Here is a 19,262-nt window from a genome sequence, read left to right on the forward strand (position 1 = left end):
TATTGTAAGACCAATACTGCAGTTTCCCATATCATCAGGATTTGGCAGGTACCCATAGCGAAGAAATCCACGAGCCCGCATACTGTCGCAAGTTGGTTTGGGGAGCGTGAAAAGTAATCACTCGCTCGCAGTGCAGGTAACTTTGGCACCTTCATGATCATCGAAAGAATTCCCCCAATCCAATATGTAAATGGCGCCAAGTAATACATGGTGTAAGCCCAGAAAACTGACATTTCCTCCTTAGGATGTAGCACGCCATTGAACAACTCGCACATGATAAGGAAAAACGGCATGAGGTTGGCAGCCATGACAGCGTCAGAGCTGGAGGAGGCTCGTTAGCGTGACTTTTTCCCCGGTATGTATTTTATAATTTTATTTGTTATGAATTGGGAGTACGTACCTCATTGCAGCAATCCATTGTCCCCAGGATGTTGAGAAAAGGTGGAAAAAGAGGACCATAAGAAATGTATATCCGGCAGGAACACCGAGAGGGAGTCCCACAGCGTAATAGAAAAGGAGATAAAAAATGGCACCCCCAGCAAGTGCGTATGGTAGCTCAGATAGGATTTGGGCGGTTGTGAAACTGATCCATCCATATATTCTGCTGGGATATTCGCGTTCTTCCCACATGTCCCGATTCTCAGTGAATTTCATTGATGTTCCATTAACAAATTCAGGGACAAGCATAAGAATCAAGAAACAGGAAAAAGCTCGCGATTGCATATCTGTCTCGCTGTTTCCGATCTGGAGGTAGGTGAGGCCGTTGAGCAAAGCGTGGATGGCTGATGCATAGAGTCTCGAATATGGGTACTCGGGTGAACGCCAGTAATGCCGACTCGTGCGCTTAGTGAGTTCAACAATTTGTTCCCATGTCGGGGAGGCAAATTCATCCTTATCCCTTATTTGATCGATAACATGCTCACCATTTTCGCGGCTGCAAATGATATCGGCTTCTTCCTGCACTTTGGATGCCTCAGGTGAGTGTTTCCATATCTCATTCCAGTCCAATTGTTTCCCTTTCACTTTACATATTCCGACACCAACCTCAATTAGCAGATCAGCAACATTCTTTTCATCTTCAATGAAAACACCATGACGCCCAAAATAATCGCAAATAGTTTTCCCGGATGGCCCGACTTCACCGAAGTAAAAGACATTGCCTCCGGGGTTGAGAGCTAGAACTCGATCGAACTGTAATTACGTTTAGCTAAAGTCCAAGGGTATCAGAGAATAGGAAGCGACTACGCACAACTTCGATTTGTTGATGACTTGCTTGGTGGATAGTACACAAAATGGCAAGGCCTGCATCCGCCAGTTTCCTTAACAATACAACGATGCTGAAGGCACCTTCGCTATCGAGACCCTATTGCTGACGAGTGTTATTTTCAACGTACAAGATGATAGGGAAGGAAAGGGAAGGGCAACGACGTACGCTGGTAGGTTCATCTAAAAACAGGAGATGGCTTGGTTTGGCGCAAAGCTCAACACCAATCGTCGTCCTCCTTTTTTGCTCTATCGGAAGAGAGCCTATTACCGCATCTTGCAACTCTGTAAGTTCCAGAATATGCAGTATAATGTCCACATAAGCAAGTTTTTCCTTGCGTGATATGTCAGCTCCCTGACGGAGTAATGCCGAAAATTCGAACGCTTCCCGGATGGTACTTGTTTTATCATGAATGTCCATCTGTTGGCAATACCCAATTTTTCGACGAAAGCTGACATCTGGAGTTTGACCATTAATCATTATATCGCCAGTTACCGTGCCAGTGTTCTGGCGTTGAGTAAGTGTGGTTAGCACTAGGAAAAGCGTCAATTACCCATTTGGAACTAATTACCAGTGGCTGAGTAGATCAACCTACATGTTGATTTACCAGCACCAGATGAGCCGACTAATGCAGTCAGCGTCCCAGGTTGGCAATATCCAGAAACGTCATTTAATAGAACCCGGTCCGAGTCACCTTGACGGATAGTGTATGTCAAATTTCGCCATGCGAATGCTGATTGCGTCGTTGCAATTTGCTCGGAGGGGGTGCCAGCAATGTCCACGTTTGTCGTCGCCGGAGAAGCTTTGTGGTCGACATCGAATGCCCTATTTTCCTCATCACTAGCTGCAGCACTGAATGGAGATTTCCTCTTCCGGTTGAATGAAACGGCACCAGCAGAGCCATCATCCCATTCAATGGTCTCGCAAAGCCAGGCGTTACTAGCGGTATACGCTACGATAAACAAAATTAAAATACCAAAGTCCCTCCACACGTTATGATAATAAAAACCATATTTTTCGGCTAGGTATGCGTCACCACCGATTTTGAGATGTCCTGGTAAACTCCCTGCGCCCGCACAAGTTTGGTATCTTGTATCTGTGTAATCAGGACCTGAAGGGATAATCGACCTTGGCTCGCATGAAAGCTGCAGGTTATGAAACTCGGTGGCCATACATGCCTCAAATGCATAGAGGGCGGGTGTGGTATACTAGGAAACATGGTTAGCGTGAAAAAAGCCTAAGCATACATTTGGTCTCCCTACCGCGATCCATCCAACCCAAGGCACTCGAGAAGTGAGTTGGTTTAGCGGAAGAAGGTAGCCACCGTAAGTAATCGCCATTAGGAATGCCACGCCACAGTATCGCAGAGCAACTTCGAAACTTGAGAAAGATGCAAATAACCGGAATTGCGCAGTATGGCAAATAGTGTGTAGGTATGAAATGAGGAAGAATATGAAAAAGGCTCCAGCCTATATACACTGTGTATTAGCAACACAGTGAAGTGAGACTCTCGGTAGGAGAGTTTCAGTGGGCATCTAAGAAGAACTTGCCTCCATTTTCAAGCCTGCGATAAAATAAACGATTATAGAGAATACAGCCGTCATTACGAAGACAGTAACGAAGTCGAACAGGGTACGAGCAAACGCAACCGCGCTTGGTCTCACAAAGGCGAATCTTTTCTGACGGCTAATGATATCACGACCATGAACAGAATCCTCGAGTTCAGCTAGTTGTATCCATGGCAAGGTGAGAATACTATAAAAGACGAGACCTCCTCGGGAAAAAGCACCCTGCAGATTCGTTGGAAGGTCGTAAAATAGGGACGATATCAAAAGCCCCAGGACAATTGAGCTTGCGAGTTTCATGTACAGATGTGAAGGATATCCCTTAAGAAGCCACCACTGACGCTTCGTGCAAAGAGTAACTTGTTTTACCAGCGAAGTGTTGTAAACTGACTTGGCAGAAACGAAACGGGATTTCTTCTGCCGAGAAATGGTTCTGAAGCTCTCCAAACCGTTGCTGGACTCGCAAGTTTGATGCATTCGGGAAAGCTCCGCTTCGTAATTCTGGATATCCTGCTGGATGATCTTGAAATATTCGCTTTCCTTGAACGCTCTTTCCAACTCAACTGCGCCCTTTGGAGCGCGTGTCTCATACCCATCCCGAAAAGCTCTCGTTCGGTCAGATGCTATACCAGTCAGGAAATCGGTGATCGTTTGTCTAGGATGACACTTGTAGCCCAAGTTCTCGAAATATGACTTGGCTTTGTTCGCAGGCCCCTGGTATAACATACGGCCTTCATCGATGATCATAACCCGATCGGCAAAGCTGTAAACAGCGTCAGATGCCTGGTAGAGCGTCACGATAGTCGCTTTGCCACAGGTATCCGTCATGATTCGAAGGCTGCGAGCATAATCGACTGCAGCGGCAGCATCCAAACCCCTAGTAGAATTGTCCCACGCAGCGACGGCCGAATCAGTGGCCAAAGACTCGACTATTGACAGCCGTTTCCTTTCACCTCCGGAAATACCGCGGATATATTCATTTCCAACAAGTGTGTCCATAGCGTGAGATATGCCGAAAACTCGACCATATATCTCCAACATCTCCGAGATTCTATGCCTTAATCTTTTTGGAGTCTTGGTTTCCAAAGCAAATTCCAATGTCTGGCGCGCAGTCAAAGTGGGAAAGTGATTATCTTCTTCCGGGATATATACAACCTCGCCCTTGAAATATTTCGAAATATCCTTCGGCTTGAGCCCGGAATAATCAAGCGACCCAGTCACGCCTAAAAATGAGGAGTGGTGATTTGCTATTGTTCGCAAAAACGTCGAACAGCCCGCACCTGGACGCCCCAATACCCTTGAGAGAGAAACATCAATGCTTTAATTCTGTTGAAGGCTGCGCCACGGCTAGGAGTTACATACAACATAATCTCTCCACTGCGAACAACCCCGGAAAAATCATTGATGAGGGGTCTCCCATCTTGCAGCCGCGGAGGAGCAATCCACCGTTTGACAGTCCACTCGTAGACGTCTTGAAAGGTACATGTCCGCCATACCGCATGCGCTAAAGTTTTCACCTGCGCATGCTCGTTCCGCATTCCCCAAGTCGACAAGTTCTTGAAACACACTCCGAGTCGACCAAGCGGTTCGCCGGCTTCAACTTTCACACCGTGTTCCCTTAAGTATTTGTCAAGGGTTGAATGTGGCTCAGCGTACTGGGGATGGTTCCCCTCGGAGAACTCAGTTAACGTCCGATGCAGGTCCGCCAAAGTTTTCTCATCCTGCTGAGTAGGATGTACCTGGGGCTGCGAATCATTTCGATGTTCGGTGGCAGAGCGAGCGCGCTCTCCATGAGTTGGAACGCGAGAAAGTACCGGAACTGTCGGCGGCATGACCGTAGAACTGAGGGTAACACTGGGTGCATGTCATGAAAACACACCGAAACGATTGAGTGACCGATGAAGCCTCCATTTTGATTCGAGATACCGAGCAGGTCTATATATACAAAAGTTCAACCAAAAAAACACACAAATTTTATTCAGGAGTGGGTCAATAACTTTCTTCAAACACACGGTTTTGGCGGAGAAAGGGAGCCAAGCGGAGGGTTTGGCCTGGTTAAAGTAAGGTTTGATGCCAAGCGCGGCTCTTTTTGCGTGAGTTTGCCGAGAGCCTTTTTACCTTTTCCATTGCCGAGGGTCTTCAGCCACCAACGGCGCCGGGACACTAAGCCCAAGGAGGCAGCCAAGATGCAAGCCCTAACTCGGCCTTGTCGGCCGATGTCGTTATCATTCGAGTGGCGAGATATCTTGACTTCATCCATCATTGATCTGGGTCCCTTGTGAATGATTTTGGATCTATTCTCCCGAGTCCTTCCCTATTGATCTTAATTTGATATGCGGTAGTGTGATTCTGGTTTGATGGGCGGGAATGATGTCGATTGCGGAGTTGATCTGGGGGAAAGGAGCATGCTCTCTTTGGGGTCGACAACTTCCAAGACCCCGCCGCAGCAAATTCCCACCGGCAGCAAAAAATTTTCAGCGGGTCCATGTTATACCTGTCGTCGCCGACGGGTGACATGCGATCGGCTGCTTCCAACTTGCCAAAAGTGCGATAAAGCGCAGAAGGCATGTTTGGGGTATACAAAACCGATTACTTGGGTGCGGGGAATTGCCAGCCGGGGAAAGATGATGGGCTTGACATTCGGCAACGTCACAGCGAAGAAGCCCTCTCCAGGTTACCCAGTGCATGGCGTTGTTCCGCCTGCGGGAAACGAACCTGCAGATTCTGTCTCCTCTGGCGGCTTGGGTTCAGTCCAAGCGTCTCTGGGCTTACCCTGCAACATCGGGTGCTTTAGCTCGTGGTCGTCACCGTTAGACGTCTCCAATGTCGTGGAAGAATGGCCACGATCAGGGGTGGCATTCCCTGAATGGAACTCAAGCGGTCGATGCAATGAAAGCGAAAGAGAATTCAACCCGTCCATCCCTCTGACATTGATAGATCCGCTATTCCAAGGCTTGGACAAAATATCAAGACACTACCTCGCCTATTGTAAGTACCGCCCGTTGAGTTACCTTTTCCACAAATCAAGTTTTGCTGACAGATGCGGCAGTTGATCGCAATTTTTGTAAACTGATGGTACTCTTCGAAGTTCCTCACAACAATCCCATATCGCCGTCTTATTCAGTTGGTTAATGTTTCCTCTGGTTTGTGCGCCGCAATGGCTGCAATCGGGGCATGTCACCATTTACACATCCTTCACTATTCAGACCAATCGCAGCCCGTCGAGCGCTCCTGCAAATTCAAAGAATCGCTGTTAGAGGATGGCGAACAATTCGTGCGCTCGCCTAATCCAAATGTACGAGTTGCTTATCAGCATCTGTTAGTTCTAAAGCATCGAGCGCTTTGTCAACTGGAGCAAACCTTGTCAAATCCCAAGACGCGAGGAGAAGATGCATCAATTGCTTCCGCGCTTCTCCTAATGGTTCTTGACATGGTAGAGTCAGGGCGCGGGACTTGGAAAGTCCATGTCGAAGGTGCTAAGAAGCTGCTCCAGAGTCATATTTTCCCGCTGCTAGCGAAGGCCTCGGATGGGGCGTCACCATTGCCTCGTGCAATCTACGACGGCTTTAATATGTTCCTAGCAGGAAGCTGTCTGACGTGCGTATAAATGGCATTAGCCCTCTTCTTGAGTTATATACCTCTCGTCCTTGATCAGCATATAGAGAGGGATGTGTTTTGACTAACTCGATTCGTCGTCAAAGTTTCGACATTATGGGTTCCACTCTCACTCCGTCCGGGAGTTGGTCTGAACCGATATCATCACATCTTATAACATCACCAAATCTTCTATCAGATACTGAGAAAAAAGTTTGGCTTGGTTGTCCGGGTTCCCTGCTCCGCATAATCCTTTACATTTCATCCCTACGGCATACAGCCAGTTCACCACAAACCCTCGCGCCGAGAGTAAATATCTCCACCATTTTATCTCAAATTAATTCTTTCGACCCAGAACGTTGGACGCGAGATATTTGTTCTTCCCTGTATACTGGCACGGAGTACCAGGTCTCTGACCACCATTTATCAAGGGGACCTCATTGGCGCACTCCTGTTCTTGAATCATATGATTCCACGGACAGTAACATTCCATTTTCAAACTCGGATGCGCTCTACCACCTTGCTTCGGCATATAAAATTAGCATCACCATTTATGCTATCCGGATCCTCTTGCACCCGTCACCTGACGAATGCACCTTCTTTGCGGAGCAAGTCACCACAGTACTAAACCACCTCTCCCTCATCCCTCCGACATGGGGGGGGGGGGGGGGTTGGAGTGAGCTTTTGCACCATCGTTGGACCTATATGGGAATTTCAATGCCGGATTCGGGTCCATTCATGAAACCAGAATGCAGTGCAGAGGGCGCAATAAAAGGATCCAGACAGTGGAGGTGGGGATTCAGGACATTTAGTGTACATGAACTTGTACTCCTGATCCATATGGTGTGAATTGAATGTTTTTGCTACGTGTTGGGCTATGCATCTCACGGAAGCTCCACAGCTTGGTCCAGCACCGCGACAAGCACAATCGCCATCAACTACTAATCGTAATAGCGATGACAGTAACAACCGACATGCGCATACGAACCGCACGAATAATGAGAGTGATGCTCGTACAGTTACGAGCAGTCAAACTGACCGGCCGCCTCGACAACATCAAGCAGCACAAGCACCTCACCCTTATCCACACCCAACTGCCACACCACTCCCTGCGAATGGGTAAAAGCTGGACTCGAATTCTCTGCTGGAACTGTAGATGCCTCATCCGTGAGTGCGATGGCCGATAGCGCGGACTGGTGTCTTTCTCCTCTCGCCATGCCGCATCAGCCCACGAGCATCAATTCTCTCTGTATCAAGTCAGAGCCCATCGCCCATTCCCTCTGGGTTTGGTACCAACTACCCTCGATGGGTAGTACAGCTTGGAAGACGAGGAATGGGAATCAATTCATCCAAGGGTAGGGATAAGGGGATGGTGTGGGGTGGAAGTAGCACAGGTAATCGTTCAGCAGATGACGGGCCTGGTGGAGTAGGACCCGACGGTCTGGTTGTGGAGTTTGCGGAGTTGGAGATCCTTTGATTATCGGATCATGGACGGTATGCTTTGTTTTCCTTTGGGTTTTGGGTCATGCACCGGGCTTCTCTTGAGGATACTCTCTATATTCACGTTTTATACTTTCCCCCTACTGCATTTACGCCTCGTCACAGTGCTGTTGTAGCTACTGATGGTCGATCTTCCTTCCCGTGCGTATGCGCAACGCACGCTTCCATGACGTTAAGATCTGAAATGTCCAGCGTAGTTAATTATATTAACGCGCTTGTACCAATTTTACTTGGACATCTTCATTTTTTTGTCACAACTCAGTTCTTTTTTTCTACATGCCATGTACAGTACATTGTTCCCTTTTCCATTCCGTTTCATATTCCATCACATACTTACATTTACTATGCCACTTGTTTCCCGATTAGCTCCCTGAATGGAGCCCCCCCCTCGCTCCATCTCAAGCAAACCTCTGCTTTTTTCAACATCACTCCTTACATACAAAAGTCAACGAATGGAGTATCCCGGCAGGAAGTTATGAGAAACATCCTCCACCCATCAAAATGCGTGGTAAACCGCATATACAGCCTCTACGAGCGACCCCGGATCTTAGGAGCTTCCGGGGCCATCTGTGTGAAATCGATGCAGGACTCATAGGTCTGCCTACGACCCAGCCAATACCATTGAATCACCTAGTCGCATTTATCGATTAGCATCACGCAGTCATATTCCTTCAACCAGCCATCCAATCCCATTGGAGAAACAGCAACAGAGTGAAGAAAACTGATAGCAGAACATACACATCGGCCAGGCTTCGCACACTTTCCCATCAGATCCGGCACCGTAACACTGAATTTCACCTGATCCTCCGGCAGATTCGGAAACTTCGCTGGATCAGCGTACTCCTTCCAAGCCTTCAGTGGTTCGCCCACAACCTCGTTCTTCATCGTGTCCACGACGCTCACGTTCGCGTATCCCAAGTGTGGGACCCGGATAAAGACCTCGATAGGGACCTTATCGCCGGGCTTGTACTCAAAGACATTATCGGCATTGTCTTGGAACTGGTACCCTCTGCATAGCCACAGGTTACAGAGTTTTGGATTATATTTAGGGTCTTTGGTCCCGCCGGCGCGAACCAAAGCTTCAGGGTACGAGGTGTTGTCTGCTTTGTAGAAGTCTACCATGGTTTGACCGCACACAGCAGCAGCGGCATCACCAGGAACACGGGCTGCGGGAGACTTGACGAGGCCATGCCCGGAGACGTGGGTGGCAATAGCGGTAAGCGTGAGGAGGGAGGTGATGAGATGCATTGTTGGGAGGGATGCTATTACTTTTTTTACGGGGTTTTGGCAGCTACAATTGAGAAAGATTGGGATAATCAAGAAACCACGAGGAAAGCGATTGGGGCGGAACTATCATTCATAGAGATATATGCGGAGGGGGAAGGCCAAACATCAGGAATTAATTGGGAACGGGATACGATGCAATTTTATATGGACGCATCCGCAGGGACTTCAACCACTGCTCCATCACTTGATTCTCCTCCACGGCCTGTGTCGACAACTTGCTCCTCCGGATTCTAAAATCTAAAAATGTGAACTATGCACCAGATACAGATTTCCCCTGTTTATATCACCCTTACCACGTCGCATTGTGATTGTGCCGCATTGCGTCACATCACGTAGAGTGGTCGTTGCAACCCTTTTATATCCATAACCCATGCGCGCATCTCCCACTACCCCACTCCATAATGGATTTCAACGAACCAAAACAGCGAAAGAAGGAAACACCCCAATGCATGCACGACATGGCCATACAAGTAATAATCAAATATATATGAACTCACCCCCGCCAACCCCAGAAATTCTTCACCCATCCCTACCCCTGTCGATGATTAACGAGGATCATGTCCGGCACAGGGGAAAGGAGACAGGTCAAAAAGTGCCGTATATGGTTGGAGAAACTGCACGGGCGGATTTTTTTCAATGCGTTGGACAATTTATGAAATCTACATGATTGGGCTTTTGAGAAGACTTTGACCAAGTGATTACAGAACAAGATGATACTATGAATAAGACAACATAACGCCCCTCTGTCCCCAAAATAGACAAGTGTGAAAGCAGCAACAGGACCTTACTTTAACCCTGAGAGCACACGAGATAGATTTATTATGAATGGGATTTTCTGAGTTCCCAATGGATGATTGTGTCATTGTATGTCTTGATAATTGAATTGTACAGTTAATCAAATAAAATCAATCAATCAAACAACCAACCAACCAACCAACCAAGGCCTCAATCAATCTGGAAGAAGGAGCATGACTACTACGTTCTATATAGTTAGTTTAAGGAAGAGATAGATGAAGGCAGCAATCCTCGGCTTCCTTCTACGTCGCCGGGGCAACGTCCCACCATGCCCAACATATACTTAACTTAGGCCGCCGGATGGGTAGTGCTAGTGTAGATTGGGATTATTCATGGAGAGATAGACATGTCAGCCATACTGTGTTCAAGCTTTGATCATTGATGATGGTGGCTGTATAAGAGAAGCGCTGTTCATACTCTCCGTCGCCCGAAGTGTCGCGATATCAAGTCCAAACCTCCCTCCCCCTGCGGCCCCGTCCATACAGCTTTTGTGCTTGGAGGGGTTGATGTAAAGTTAACCTCCTCCCTTTTCCCCCTCCATCCAACGTCATCACTACTGCCCGATCAATGAAATATTCAATACGAAATAGAAATTCCAGTTCATTTGAAATTGAAACGCTGCACGAAGGAAAAGACTAGGCAGAAAATTGATTTAAGAAAGAAAGAAAAAAAAAAAAAAAAAAAAAAAAAAAAAAAAGGCACAAAACCATCCCAACAATCTCTTTTTCTCTTCCTTTTATCAATACCCGTAGTAATTAACAATCATATCCCCGGTCACCTCCTTCAACCTCCGATTCTCCCTCTTCAACAACGTCCGCATCCACCACGCACACACAATCGCCCCAAACGCAAACCCAGCCGAAACCCCAAACCCAATCGCAAACCGCGGCCTGTCATAATTCGGCCACACGTACGCGCCGTAGATATACCCAATCTGGCCCGCAACGTTATGCATCGCCAGCACCACGGCCCGCTTCTCGCGCGTCTGCGACAGCGTCGACGACACCCAGCCGATGATCACGGAGTTGACCGAGTATGCGCCGATTGGGAAGATGAAACATGCGACGTAGCGCCCGGCCGTGTTGAGGGTTGACGAGGCGATTATGAATCCGACTATTGCGACACTGAGACCCCCGGTGATGTGCCAGGTACGCTCGTGGTGGCGCCCAGAGCTCCAGCCCATGAATATGGCGGCGGCGGCGGCGAAGATGAATGGCGGGCATGTTAGGAGGAGGGTTTCCGTCTTGGGGAAACCGAGGGTTTTGACGACGCTGGTTTGTGAGGGGTTGGCTTTCGTTCAACAGATGTGTTGCCTGTATTGGGGTGGGTCGGGGTTGGCTACATACGTTGGGAAAAAGCTGTTGAAACAGCAGGCTGCCAGGTGGAAGTTTTGCATGAGGCAGAAGATCCATGTGCGCTTGTCCCTAACTGCTTGCCTTAGGCCTTCCATGGCTGAGATCTTGGCCGATTCCTCACCCATTTTATCCCGTTCGATTCGGGCGTGGGCGAGTTCACGTTCGGTGGTGTTGAGCCAGCGGGTTGTGCTTGGGGTATCTGGTAAAAACCAGAACCCTCCTATTGCTACGGCAGTGGTCGTGCAGCCTTCGATGATAAATAGCCTAGGAGGCGAGGGTAGATGGGGGAGGTTCTTTTAGTTGGATTATTTCAGTGCTCGAGAAATAATGTATGTGATCACATACCATCTCCAGCCAGAGAGGCCTCTTGCATCATCCAGATCCTTAAATACTCCTGCAGCAATTAAACCAGCAAATCCTGTTGCAAGGATCTGTGCACAATACAAAACGGCAATTCGAGCTGCAACCTCTGTTATAGAAACATGTGCGTTAGGCAATGGCTTATGAAAGATACATAACGCCTGATAGGTGGAAAGTAGAAGACCAGTGAACCTTTTCGAGTGTAAAATATGGCCAGAAGATATGTCGCGCCTGGATAGAACTACGCAATGAAATGATTAGACGTGGTCTGGCCTCGCCAGAATCAAAGAGCAGGGGAGGAAGTCGTATGTACACACCGGTGCTTCAGTTACCCCGAGCAAGAAACGACACACCACCATGCCAGAATAGGACTTGACCAAGGACGTACAAGCTGGATGGGGAGTTAGCTGCTTTTTCCGTTTCCCGCAGTTACAACATATCGGAATATTCCAATCGCTAGTTTCTTCCTTTTTACATTAGAATTTTCTCCAATTCGCGACGAACCTGACACAATTGACCAAATAATCATCCACGAGCTCATATAGATGCTTGGTCTAATCCGGGTGATTAGCATATTGCTAGGAATCTGCATCAGGACGTAGCCGACGAAGAGGATGGAAATGGTCGTGTTGAATTGGTATTCGCCCTCCATGCCCAGCTCCTTCTCGAGGTTGTCAAGGCGTGCCTGGGCAAGAGTGTTACGGTCGATGTAGTTGAGAAAATACATGACGACCAGCATTGGCTGTAAGGACAACTGTTGGTTAGCTGCCCACTGGTGGACCATACAATAACATAAAGCGACAATAAAAGAGGGAAAGATGAAATATACGGACAATGATTCTAAAATCCAGCTTGCGGACCAGACGGATCTCCGCTGGATCAGTCTTTGGAGCGGCACCCGCATAGTCGCGATTGACAGCAACGTCCTTCTCGGGCACTGCTTCGCTGTGGGCCATTTTGTCCTCGCTGATGTCTGCGGAGACAACAGCGTCCTTTTCGGCATAATTGGTGATCGCCATGATGAGTGAAAAGCTAGGTTTAGTTGACCAGCAGCGAGATAAACATTGCAAGCTGCGATAGGACACGGGATCTCAAAGAGTGGATCACGGTGTTGAGGGTTGTTTATTGATGTAGGAGAAAACTGAACTGAAGAGGGCCAGAACAGGGCAGCCAAAGCAACCAACTTCAGGCGAGAATCGGGAAGCAAAGTAGAAGGCGAGCGCAATCAGCGAGAAGGTTGGGAGTTGCAGCAAATATTTATAGATAATATTTCAACGGATTGGCATGCGAATAAGCCACTGCCCGAAGAAGTATACCGACTGTTTAAAAGAACTGCAGTAAACGCAGGCAAAGCGCCAGGTGCGTTCTATTGACCCCGCGCAAAACAAATCCATCACATCCAATCCTGGGGTACATACATACATGCACGTAGTATGTCCCCCGTATGATGAGAAGCGATTGCTCCAAGGATTAGGCGGGCGGGTTGAGTATCCAGAGCGGTTTGCCATACCTTGACGAAGACCTTGAATGAGATAAAGCCTGAGCTACAATTACAGCCAAAGCGCATCGCCGTTAGCACTGGAAACGGCGATAGCGGTCCTGATGTTCCATTGCTGCATCCATCGCATCCCTCGCATCCCGCATCCCGAAAGTGCAGGATTGACATTGGTGCGCGCGTGTGGTGCTGACCGCAGCGCGGGAGTTGGGGATAGTTGGGGATAGTTGGGAATAGCTTCCAAGCCAGCTGCCCCCTGTTGACCAGGGTTTCGGCGGTGAGTCGGTGGCCGGCCAGTGTTGGACGATCATGGCGATCAGCGTCCATTCCAAGGCCCTTAAAAACTGAGCTGCTCGGAGCTGGTAGTGCTTCAGCACCGGGGGCAGCGAAAGCCGCTTCAATTCCAACCTCCCCAGGAACCCTTACCGTTCCACCGAAGCTTGATGAGACAGCCGAGGCGCCACTTCGGGCTAGTTATATAATACCAGGGCCAAGGTTGTGGAGCTTGGCGATGCTCCCAATGACAAAAGAATAAGAATTCACAGACGTACTATGTACTGTATGAAGGTATCTATCTCCACACCGGAGGCCTGGCATCGGGGCTCGCTATTCTATCCCAGGACCTAGCACGCGGATCCTCGTGTCTGAAAGTCAACCCCCATACAGCCGCGCAGGGCTCGATCTCCAAAACGCCCTCCGGCAAGCCCCTTCACCATCCCTCCGTCATCAGTCACTCCATAGCAAGCTCCCAGCCCCCCGGCGTATACGCACGTCAAAGTTCGAGAAATTGGGTGTCAGCTCCTTGCCTCCAGCTCCGATTCCTTTAAAAACCCGCTGCTAGAGCGACAGCTACGGCGAGAATGTCGTTGGTCAGTCCCTCCAGGGACTGTCAACATAACTGGGCTCTCATTACTCTCTGGATGGCCGCGGCACTCTCGATTCCATATTTCACATTCCAATTCATACGGAATCGATGGCAACAATCTGGTAATATTGAGACCGATAGTAATAATAATACTTATAAGAACAACAGCAATAACAACGACAAATCGACCTCAATTCCTTCGCTTCCTCTCCTACTAGCTGCGCGGAACCACGCTCAGAAAGATGCCGGCAAACTCGCAATCATTGACACAGCCAAGGGCCAAAGCTTCACCTATGCCCAGCTCCTGGCGGACGTTTCGTGCCTTAAGATGCAGATTCTGGGGTCCTTGAAGCTGGAGCTGGCAGGGGATTTGGAGGAGCGACGCATTGCGTTTTTGACACCCGCGGGATACGACTATGTTGTTTGTCAGTGGGCTGTATGGGCTACCGGCGGAGTATGCGTGCCATTGTGTAGGAGATATATTCAATTGTTGTTTTTTGTTTTTTTGTTTTTTACTTGTTACTTGTTACTTGTTGGAAAAGCTAACCGGTTTAACCATAACAGGCACCACCCATCCGGCGAAGGAAATCATATATACCATTACCGATTCGGATCCTTCGTTGATCATCCTCCATCCCTCATTCAGCCATATGAAAACCGCCATTCGAGAAGCTTGTCCCGATATTCCCTTTTTTGATCTAACCCCATTCGTCGCCAGCACGAAATCTCCAGTGCCCCTACCACCGTTCCACGCTTCCCTCCCCCAATCCAGGCGCGCATTGATGATATATACGTCCGGAACAACCTCAAACCCCAAAGGCTGCGTCACAACCCACAAAAACATAACATTCCAATCGGAGTGCCTTGCCAAGGCCTGGGAATATACCCCGGCAGACCACCTCATCCATGTGCTCCCCTTGCACCATGTGCATGGGATCATCAACGGGCTCACGGCCACGCTCCTCGCCGGCGCGACAGTGGAAATGTACCCCAAGTTCGATCCCGCCGTGGTCTGGAGGCGGTGGTACGATCGGGGCTCGTCGACGATGTTCTTCGCCGTGCCGACCGTCTACTCGCGGCTTGTGGACTACTTCGATGCGCACATCCGGTCGACGGAGCTGGAGCCGGTTGCACGGAGGGGCACGAAGGCCCTACGTCTGGTTGTCAGTGGCTCGGCGGCCCTGCCCACACCCATCAAGACGAAATTCGCGGAGATTACGGGCCAGGTGCTGCTGGAACGGTATGGCATGACAGAGATCGGCATGGGGATTAGCTGTGGGCTCGATATCAAGACGAGAATTGACGGCAGCGTTGGGTGGCCGCTGCCGGGCGTGCAGGTGCGGCTCACTAATAAGGAAACCGGGCAGGTGGTTGCGGTGGAGACGGAGGAGGCGGGCATGATTGAGGTGAAAGGGGATAATGTGTTTCTGGAATATTGGAGACGACCGGAAGCTACTGCGAAGGAGTTTACCGCGGATGGGTGGTTTAAGACGGGCGATGTTGCTAAGCGGGATTCGAACGGGGCGTATTATATCCAGGGCCGGGCGTCAGTTGATCTGATCAAGTCTGGTGGTTACAAGATCTCGGCACTAGAAGTGGAAAGGAAGATGCTGGCATTGGACGAGATTCAGGAGGTCGTGGTTGTCGGGCTTGCGGATGAGGAATGGGGTCAGCGGGTGGCGGCTGTGGTTAAGCAGAGGTCTGGTGTACGTTCTTTTCTTTCTTTCTTTCTTTCTTTCTTTCTTTCTTTCTTACTTACTTACTTACTTACTTACTTACTTACTTACTTACTTACTTACTTTCTCACTCATCTTCCTCCCCCCTTCACACGCTGGCCATGTATTGGATGATTGATGCTAAGCCGACTAATTTTTCACTCTCCATTGGCCAGACTCCTGCGCTCGAACTCAAGCCCCTACGTATTCGACTGAAGGAAGAAATGGCCTCATACAAGGTGCCTACCGTGTTGAAACTCGTGGATAATATCGAACGGAACGCAATGGGGAAGGTGAATAAGAGGGACATCATAAAGACCTACTGGCCAGATAAAGCATGATGAGATCAGGATAGATTTTATTTTAGTGTCTTCTTTCTTCCTTCCTTTTTTTTCCTTTTTTCTTATTATAAGTTTTTGTTTTCTCATTAGAATCTGTTTTTTTCTACTTTTTTATTTCTTGATTTTCTTTTTTTCCTCTCATACATACCCTTATATATATCCGTGACTTCACCATATTTTCAAACTATTTTCAAACCTTACCTAGTTCCACCGAACATAGGCAACCAATATCCATCTTCTTCACTTTGGCCATAACTGAAGCAATACACCAATAGGAATTACCCCGAGAACGCCTGCTGCGATCCCAACAACAACAAACACCAACGCCTCACGCTCCTCCACCCTCGTTTCGTATATTTCCCGTCCGTTCGGCCTCGGCTCAGCGCTCCCCGATCAGCCGGGCTCTGCTTGGCGTGTTTGCTCGGTTTGTCTTGCAGCATACATAGTTAGCTTGTTTATATATATATATGTAACTTAACTCAACATCTTATCCTCGATGTTGGATGATGATATGGTGAACTAGTTAACTTACTGCGTGGTCTTTTTGCATATACTCCTCCGCCGTTTCCGCATGCCACAGCAATAACTCAAAGACGATTTTTTTCCGCTCTTTGCTTCGTGTCCGGTCTCCAATCCATCCTCCATTCCACCGTCTCAATTGACAATTTTTCTTCAGTCCGCCCGAGGTGTCTCTTTGCGGCGGGTGTATGTGATAGTAGTTGTTGGGTGATACTGCGCACGCCCCGATTACTTGATTTTCCATAAGGATATTGGGCTAGCGAACCCGTGAACCCGCCGTTTTTATATTTTTATTTTTTATCTATTTTTTCTCCTTTTTTCTTTTTTTTCTCGGCATTTGGTCAGATTCCTCCGGCTGGCTCGCGTGGGACAGACAACAATCGCAATTTTAAAAACCATACATGCGGCCGGCATATGTTTCATTGCCCGCCCTGTTCTGTGATGCTTCCCTCCCCTCTCGTTCGGGCTTCTTCGTCTCCGACCGCAGGAGGAAGGCTTTTGTCGCGCAGCAGCAGCAGGAGGCGGACTGGCGCGATTCTTGTGAAAACTGTGTCCACTACTAGGCCTGTTGTGCCTGGGTCACCTGTACATTCATATCTACATGCGTATGTGCTTCCGCCTGTACCTGGGCTTATTTATACGTCGGCACGGCCCTACAGCGGTATAACTGCTGAAGCTGCTACGATGGGAAGAGGAGCTATTATTGCTCCTATTTCCAGCGAGAGTAATACCAACAACACCTCCAAGATTGGCGGACCACGAGTAAGAAAGAGGAGATCAGTGGAGGCAATACATACAAATAGTTGTTTGCACACTCCTCGGGAGGAGTTCGGTATGCACGAATATCTGCGGAGACTTGTGGCGCTGTACCGGAAATGTGCCACAAGCCAAGAGCGATCGAGGGGACGAGGAGATGCTGCGGATGGACTATGTATCGGTACGGAGCCAGAGAGGCAGAGAATATCGAGATCGGAATCACCATTAGCGAGGGTACCAGGACGCAATGCCCGCCACCCTCCTCCTCCTCCTCCTCCTCCTCCTCCTCACCTGTCGTCTAGGTCAGGGCAAGATGTTGCGGCACCTCTCAGGAGATCATACTCGACGTCAGCAGCCATTTTCGCTCCCTCCTCGGCTCCCGCGTCATCGTCCTCGTCCTCGTTCCCAACCTCACCATATCACACCACTACTAATGATAAAACGAGCCGAGAACCTGATGCTGCACCACGTAATTCCACTCACATTGACTTCGACCGCCTCTCCGCGGCTATACCCGACCAGAGCGTCACTGGCGTAGATTCCCTCTGGTACGTCGTTGCGACCGCTTCACTGCTAGCATTCCACAAGGAGGCGGCTGTCGGCGAGCTGTGGAAGTATATCAGCCAACGCTGCGCGGACGAAGGCCAAGTTGATGGCATTGATGCACAGGACAGACAACTCCGCATTGCCAGGCGAATACGAGAGAGCTGCTTGAAAGCGAGTGTGCTGGTTGGGTTTCCTCGTGTAAGTTTTTTTTATCTTTTATATATATCTATATATATATATTTGGTTGGTCGAATTTTTTTCTGTCTCTCAAACGAAAAGTAACAATACAGTATAAAATAAAATAAAAATAACAATCAATACACCCGTCTCTCTCACTCACACTCACACTCACACACAGTGCATAAACGCCCTCCTCGCCCTCCAATCCTCCCTCTCCACCAGCCCGGCCACGGAACCCGCCGTCCTCAGCACCCTGCACTCCGACAAACCGCTCCGCACGCTCTCGACCTTCCCGAGCGCCGAAGCGCGCTACACGCGCGGCAAGCGCTTCTTCACGCAGATCTACTCAAAGCACGCAGAGCGGGTGCTGGCGTCGATGAGCGCAAGCTCGGCGGGCGACCTGAGCTACTTCGCGGTGTCGAGCATCTACGGCGAGCTGATGGCCGAGACGCGGATCCTGGACGGGCGCGAGACGGTGCTGCTGGAGTTTGTGTGCTGTTTGGCGGACGGGGTGGGGGCGCAGGCGAAGGGGTGGGTTTATTTTTTTTATTTTTCTTCTTTGATCTCTCTCTCTATCTCTCTCTCTCTCTCTCTCTCTCTCTCTCTCTATATATATATATATATATATATATATACTGACGCGCTTCGCTGGGGGGTATGCAAAACAAATAGGCATTTCTTCGGCTGCAGGAATCTCGGGGTCACGGGAGCGGAGATGCGTGGGGCGGTGGAGCTCGTGCGGCGGCTCGCGGGCCAGCTGGGGCTTGTTTCGTTCCTGGAGCGCGTGCGCGAGGGGGAGTTCCGCTTCCTGGAGAAAGCGGGCTCGTGGTGATGGGAGGGGGGATTCTAATGGGGGTTGTGCTTACTTTGGTTATTGCCCTGACTTGGGTTCATACCCTATGTGATTTTTGTGATGAGGATGAGGGGGAAGTCAGTCGGCGGGATGAATTATATGAATTATATATATATCTCTGATCTCTGTAGCAACACTCCTGGTTTCCATATTCCATATTTCATATTCCATCGAGAACCACCCCTTTCTCCGGCAGAAGCGATGTCCCTTGCCCATCTTAGATAGTTATATAATATATATATATATATGTATATGTATGCATGTGTATCTAC

At 49.0% G+C, this 19,262-nt stretch overlaps 6 protein-coding genes across 6 annotated transcripts in view; 3 read left to right on the forward strand and 3 right to left on the reverse strand.

The window, feature by feature from the left end:
• The window catches only part of HCAG_07183 (hypothetical protein), a gene marked incomplete at both ends in the record, with an annotated part of 5,392 nt that extends 652 nt beyond the window's left edge, over positions 1–4,740 (reverse strand). The window contains 9 exons of the mRNA XM_001537711.1: positions 232–321; positions 401–1,191; positions 1,250–1,363; positions 1,433–1,797; positions 1,860–2,472; positions 2,512–2,733; positions 2,872–3,880; positions 4,192–4,671; positions 4,709–4,740. Coding sequence (XP_001537761.1) covers positions 232–321; positions 401–1,191; positions 1,250–1,363; positions 1,433–1,797; positions 1,860–2,472; positions 2,512–2,733; positions 2,872–3,880; positions 4,192–4,671; positions 4,709–4,740 — 3,716 coding nt within the window. The remainder of the gene's footprint in view (positions 1–231; positions 322–400; positions 1,192–1,249; positions 1,364–1,432; positions 1,798–1,859; positions 2,473–2,511; positions 2,734–2,871; positions 3,881–4,191; positions 4,672–4,708) is intronic.
• A 446-nt stretch (positions 4,741–5,186) lies between these two features.
• Positions 5,187–7,900, forward strand: HCAG_07184 (predicted protein; the record flags this gene model as incomplete). The annotated part of the gene is made up of 5 exons (XM_001537712.1): positions 5,187–5,817; positions 6,036–6,426; positions 6,855–7,099; positions 7,387–7,594; positions 7,783–7,900. 5 exons carry the CDS (start codon positions 5,187–5,189, stop codon positions 7,898–7,900), a joined length of 1,593 nt encoding a protein of 530 aa, XP_001537762.1.
• Positions 7,901–8,451: 551 nt separating this feature from the next.
• On the reverse strand, positions 8,452–9,171 carry HCAG_07185 (conserved hypothetical protein; the record flags this gene model as incomplete). The annotated part of the gene is made up of 2 exons (XM_001537713.1): positions 8,452–8,553; positions 8,662–9,171. The coding sequence occupies 2 exons, from the start codon at positions 9,169–9,171 to the stop codon at positions 8,452–8,454; spliced, it is 612 nt and encodes a 203-aa protein (XP_001537763.1).
• Positions 9,172–10,744: 1,573 nt separating this feature from the next.
• Positions 10,745–12,739, reverse strand: HCAG_07186 (conserved hypothetical protein; the record flags this gene model as incomplete). The annotated part of the gene is made up of 6 exons (XM_001537714.1): positions 10,745–11,276; positions 11,352–11,624; positions 11,706–11,860; positions 12,038–12,111; positions 12,225–12,462; positions 12,554–12,739. The coding sequence occupies 6 exons, from the start codon at positions 12,737–12,739 to the stop codon at positions 10,745–10,747; spliced, it is 1,458 nt and encodes a 485-aa protein (XP_001537764.1).
• A 1,336-nt stretch (positions 12,740–14,075) lies between these two features.
• On the forward strand, positions 14,076–16,136 carry HCAG_07187 (conserved hypothetical protein; the record flags this gene model as incomplete). Its single annotated transcript, XM_001537715.1, has 4 exons — positions 14,076–14,084; positions 14,241–14,534; positions 14,623–15,786; positions 15,972–16,136. The coding sequence occupies 4 exons, from the start codon at positions 14,076–14,078 to the stop codon at positions 16,134–16,136; spliced, it is 1,632 nt and encodes a 543-aa protein (XP_001537765.1).
• A 960-nt stretch (positions 16,137–17,096) lies between these two features.
• Positions 17,097–18,969, forward strand: HCAG_07188 (predicted protein; the record flags this gene model as incomplete). Its single annotated transcript, XM_001537716.1, has 3 exons — positions 17,097–18,155; positions 18,316–18,668; positions 18,810–18,969. 3 exons carry the CDS (start codon positions 17,097–17,099, stop codon positions 18,967–18,969), a joined length of 1,572 nt encoding a protein of 523 aa, XP_001537766.1.
• Positions 18,970–19,262: the final 293 nt, after the last annotated feature.

Source organism: Histoplasma capsulatum, genomic scaffold, assembly GCF_000149585.1.
Source record: "Histoplasma capsulatum NAm1 scaffold_8 genomic scaffold, whole genome shotgun sequence".
NCBI lineage: Eukaryota > Fungi > Ascomycota > Eurotiomycetes > Onygenales > Ajellomycetaceae > Histoplasma > Histoplasma mississippiense.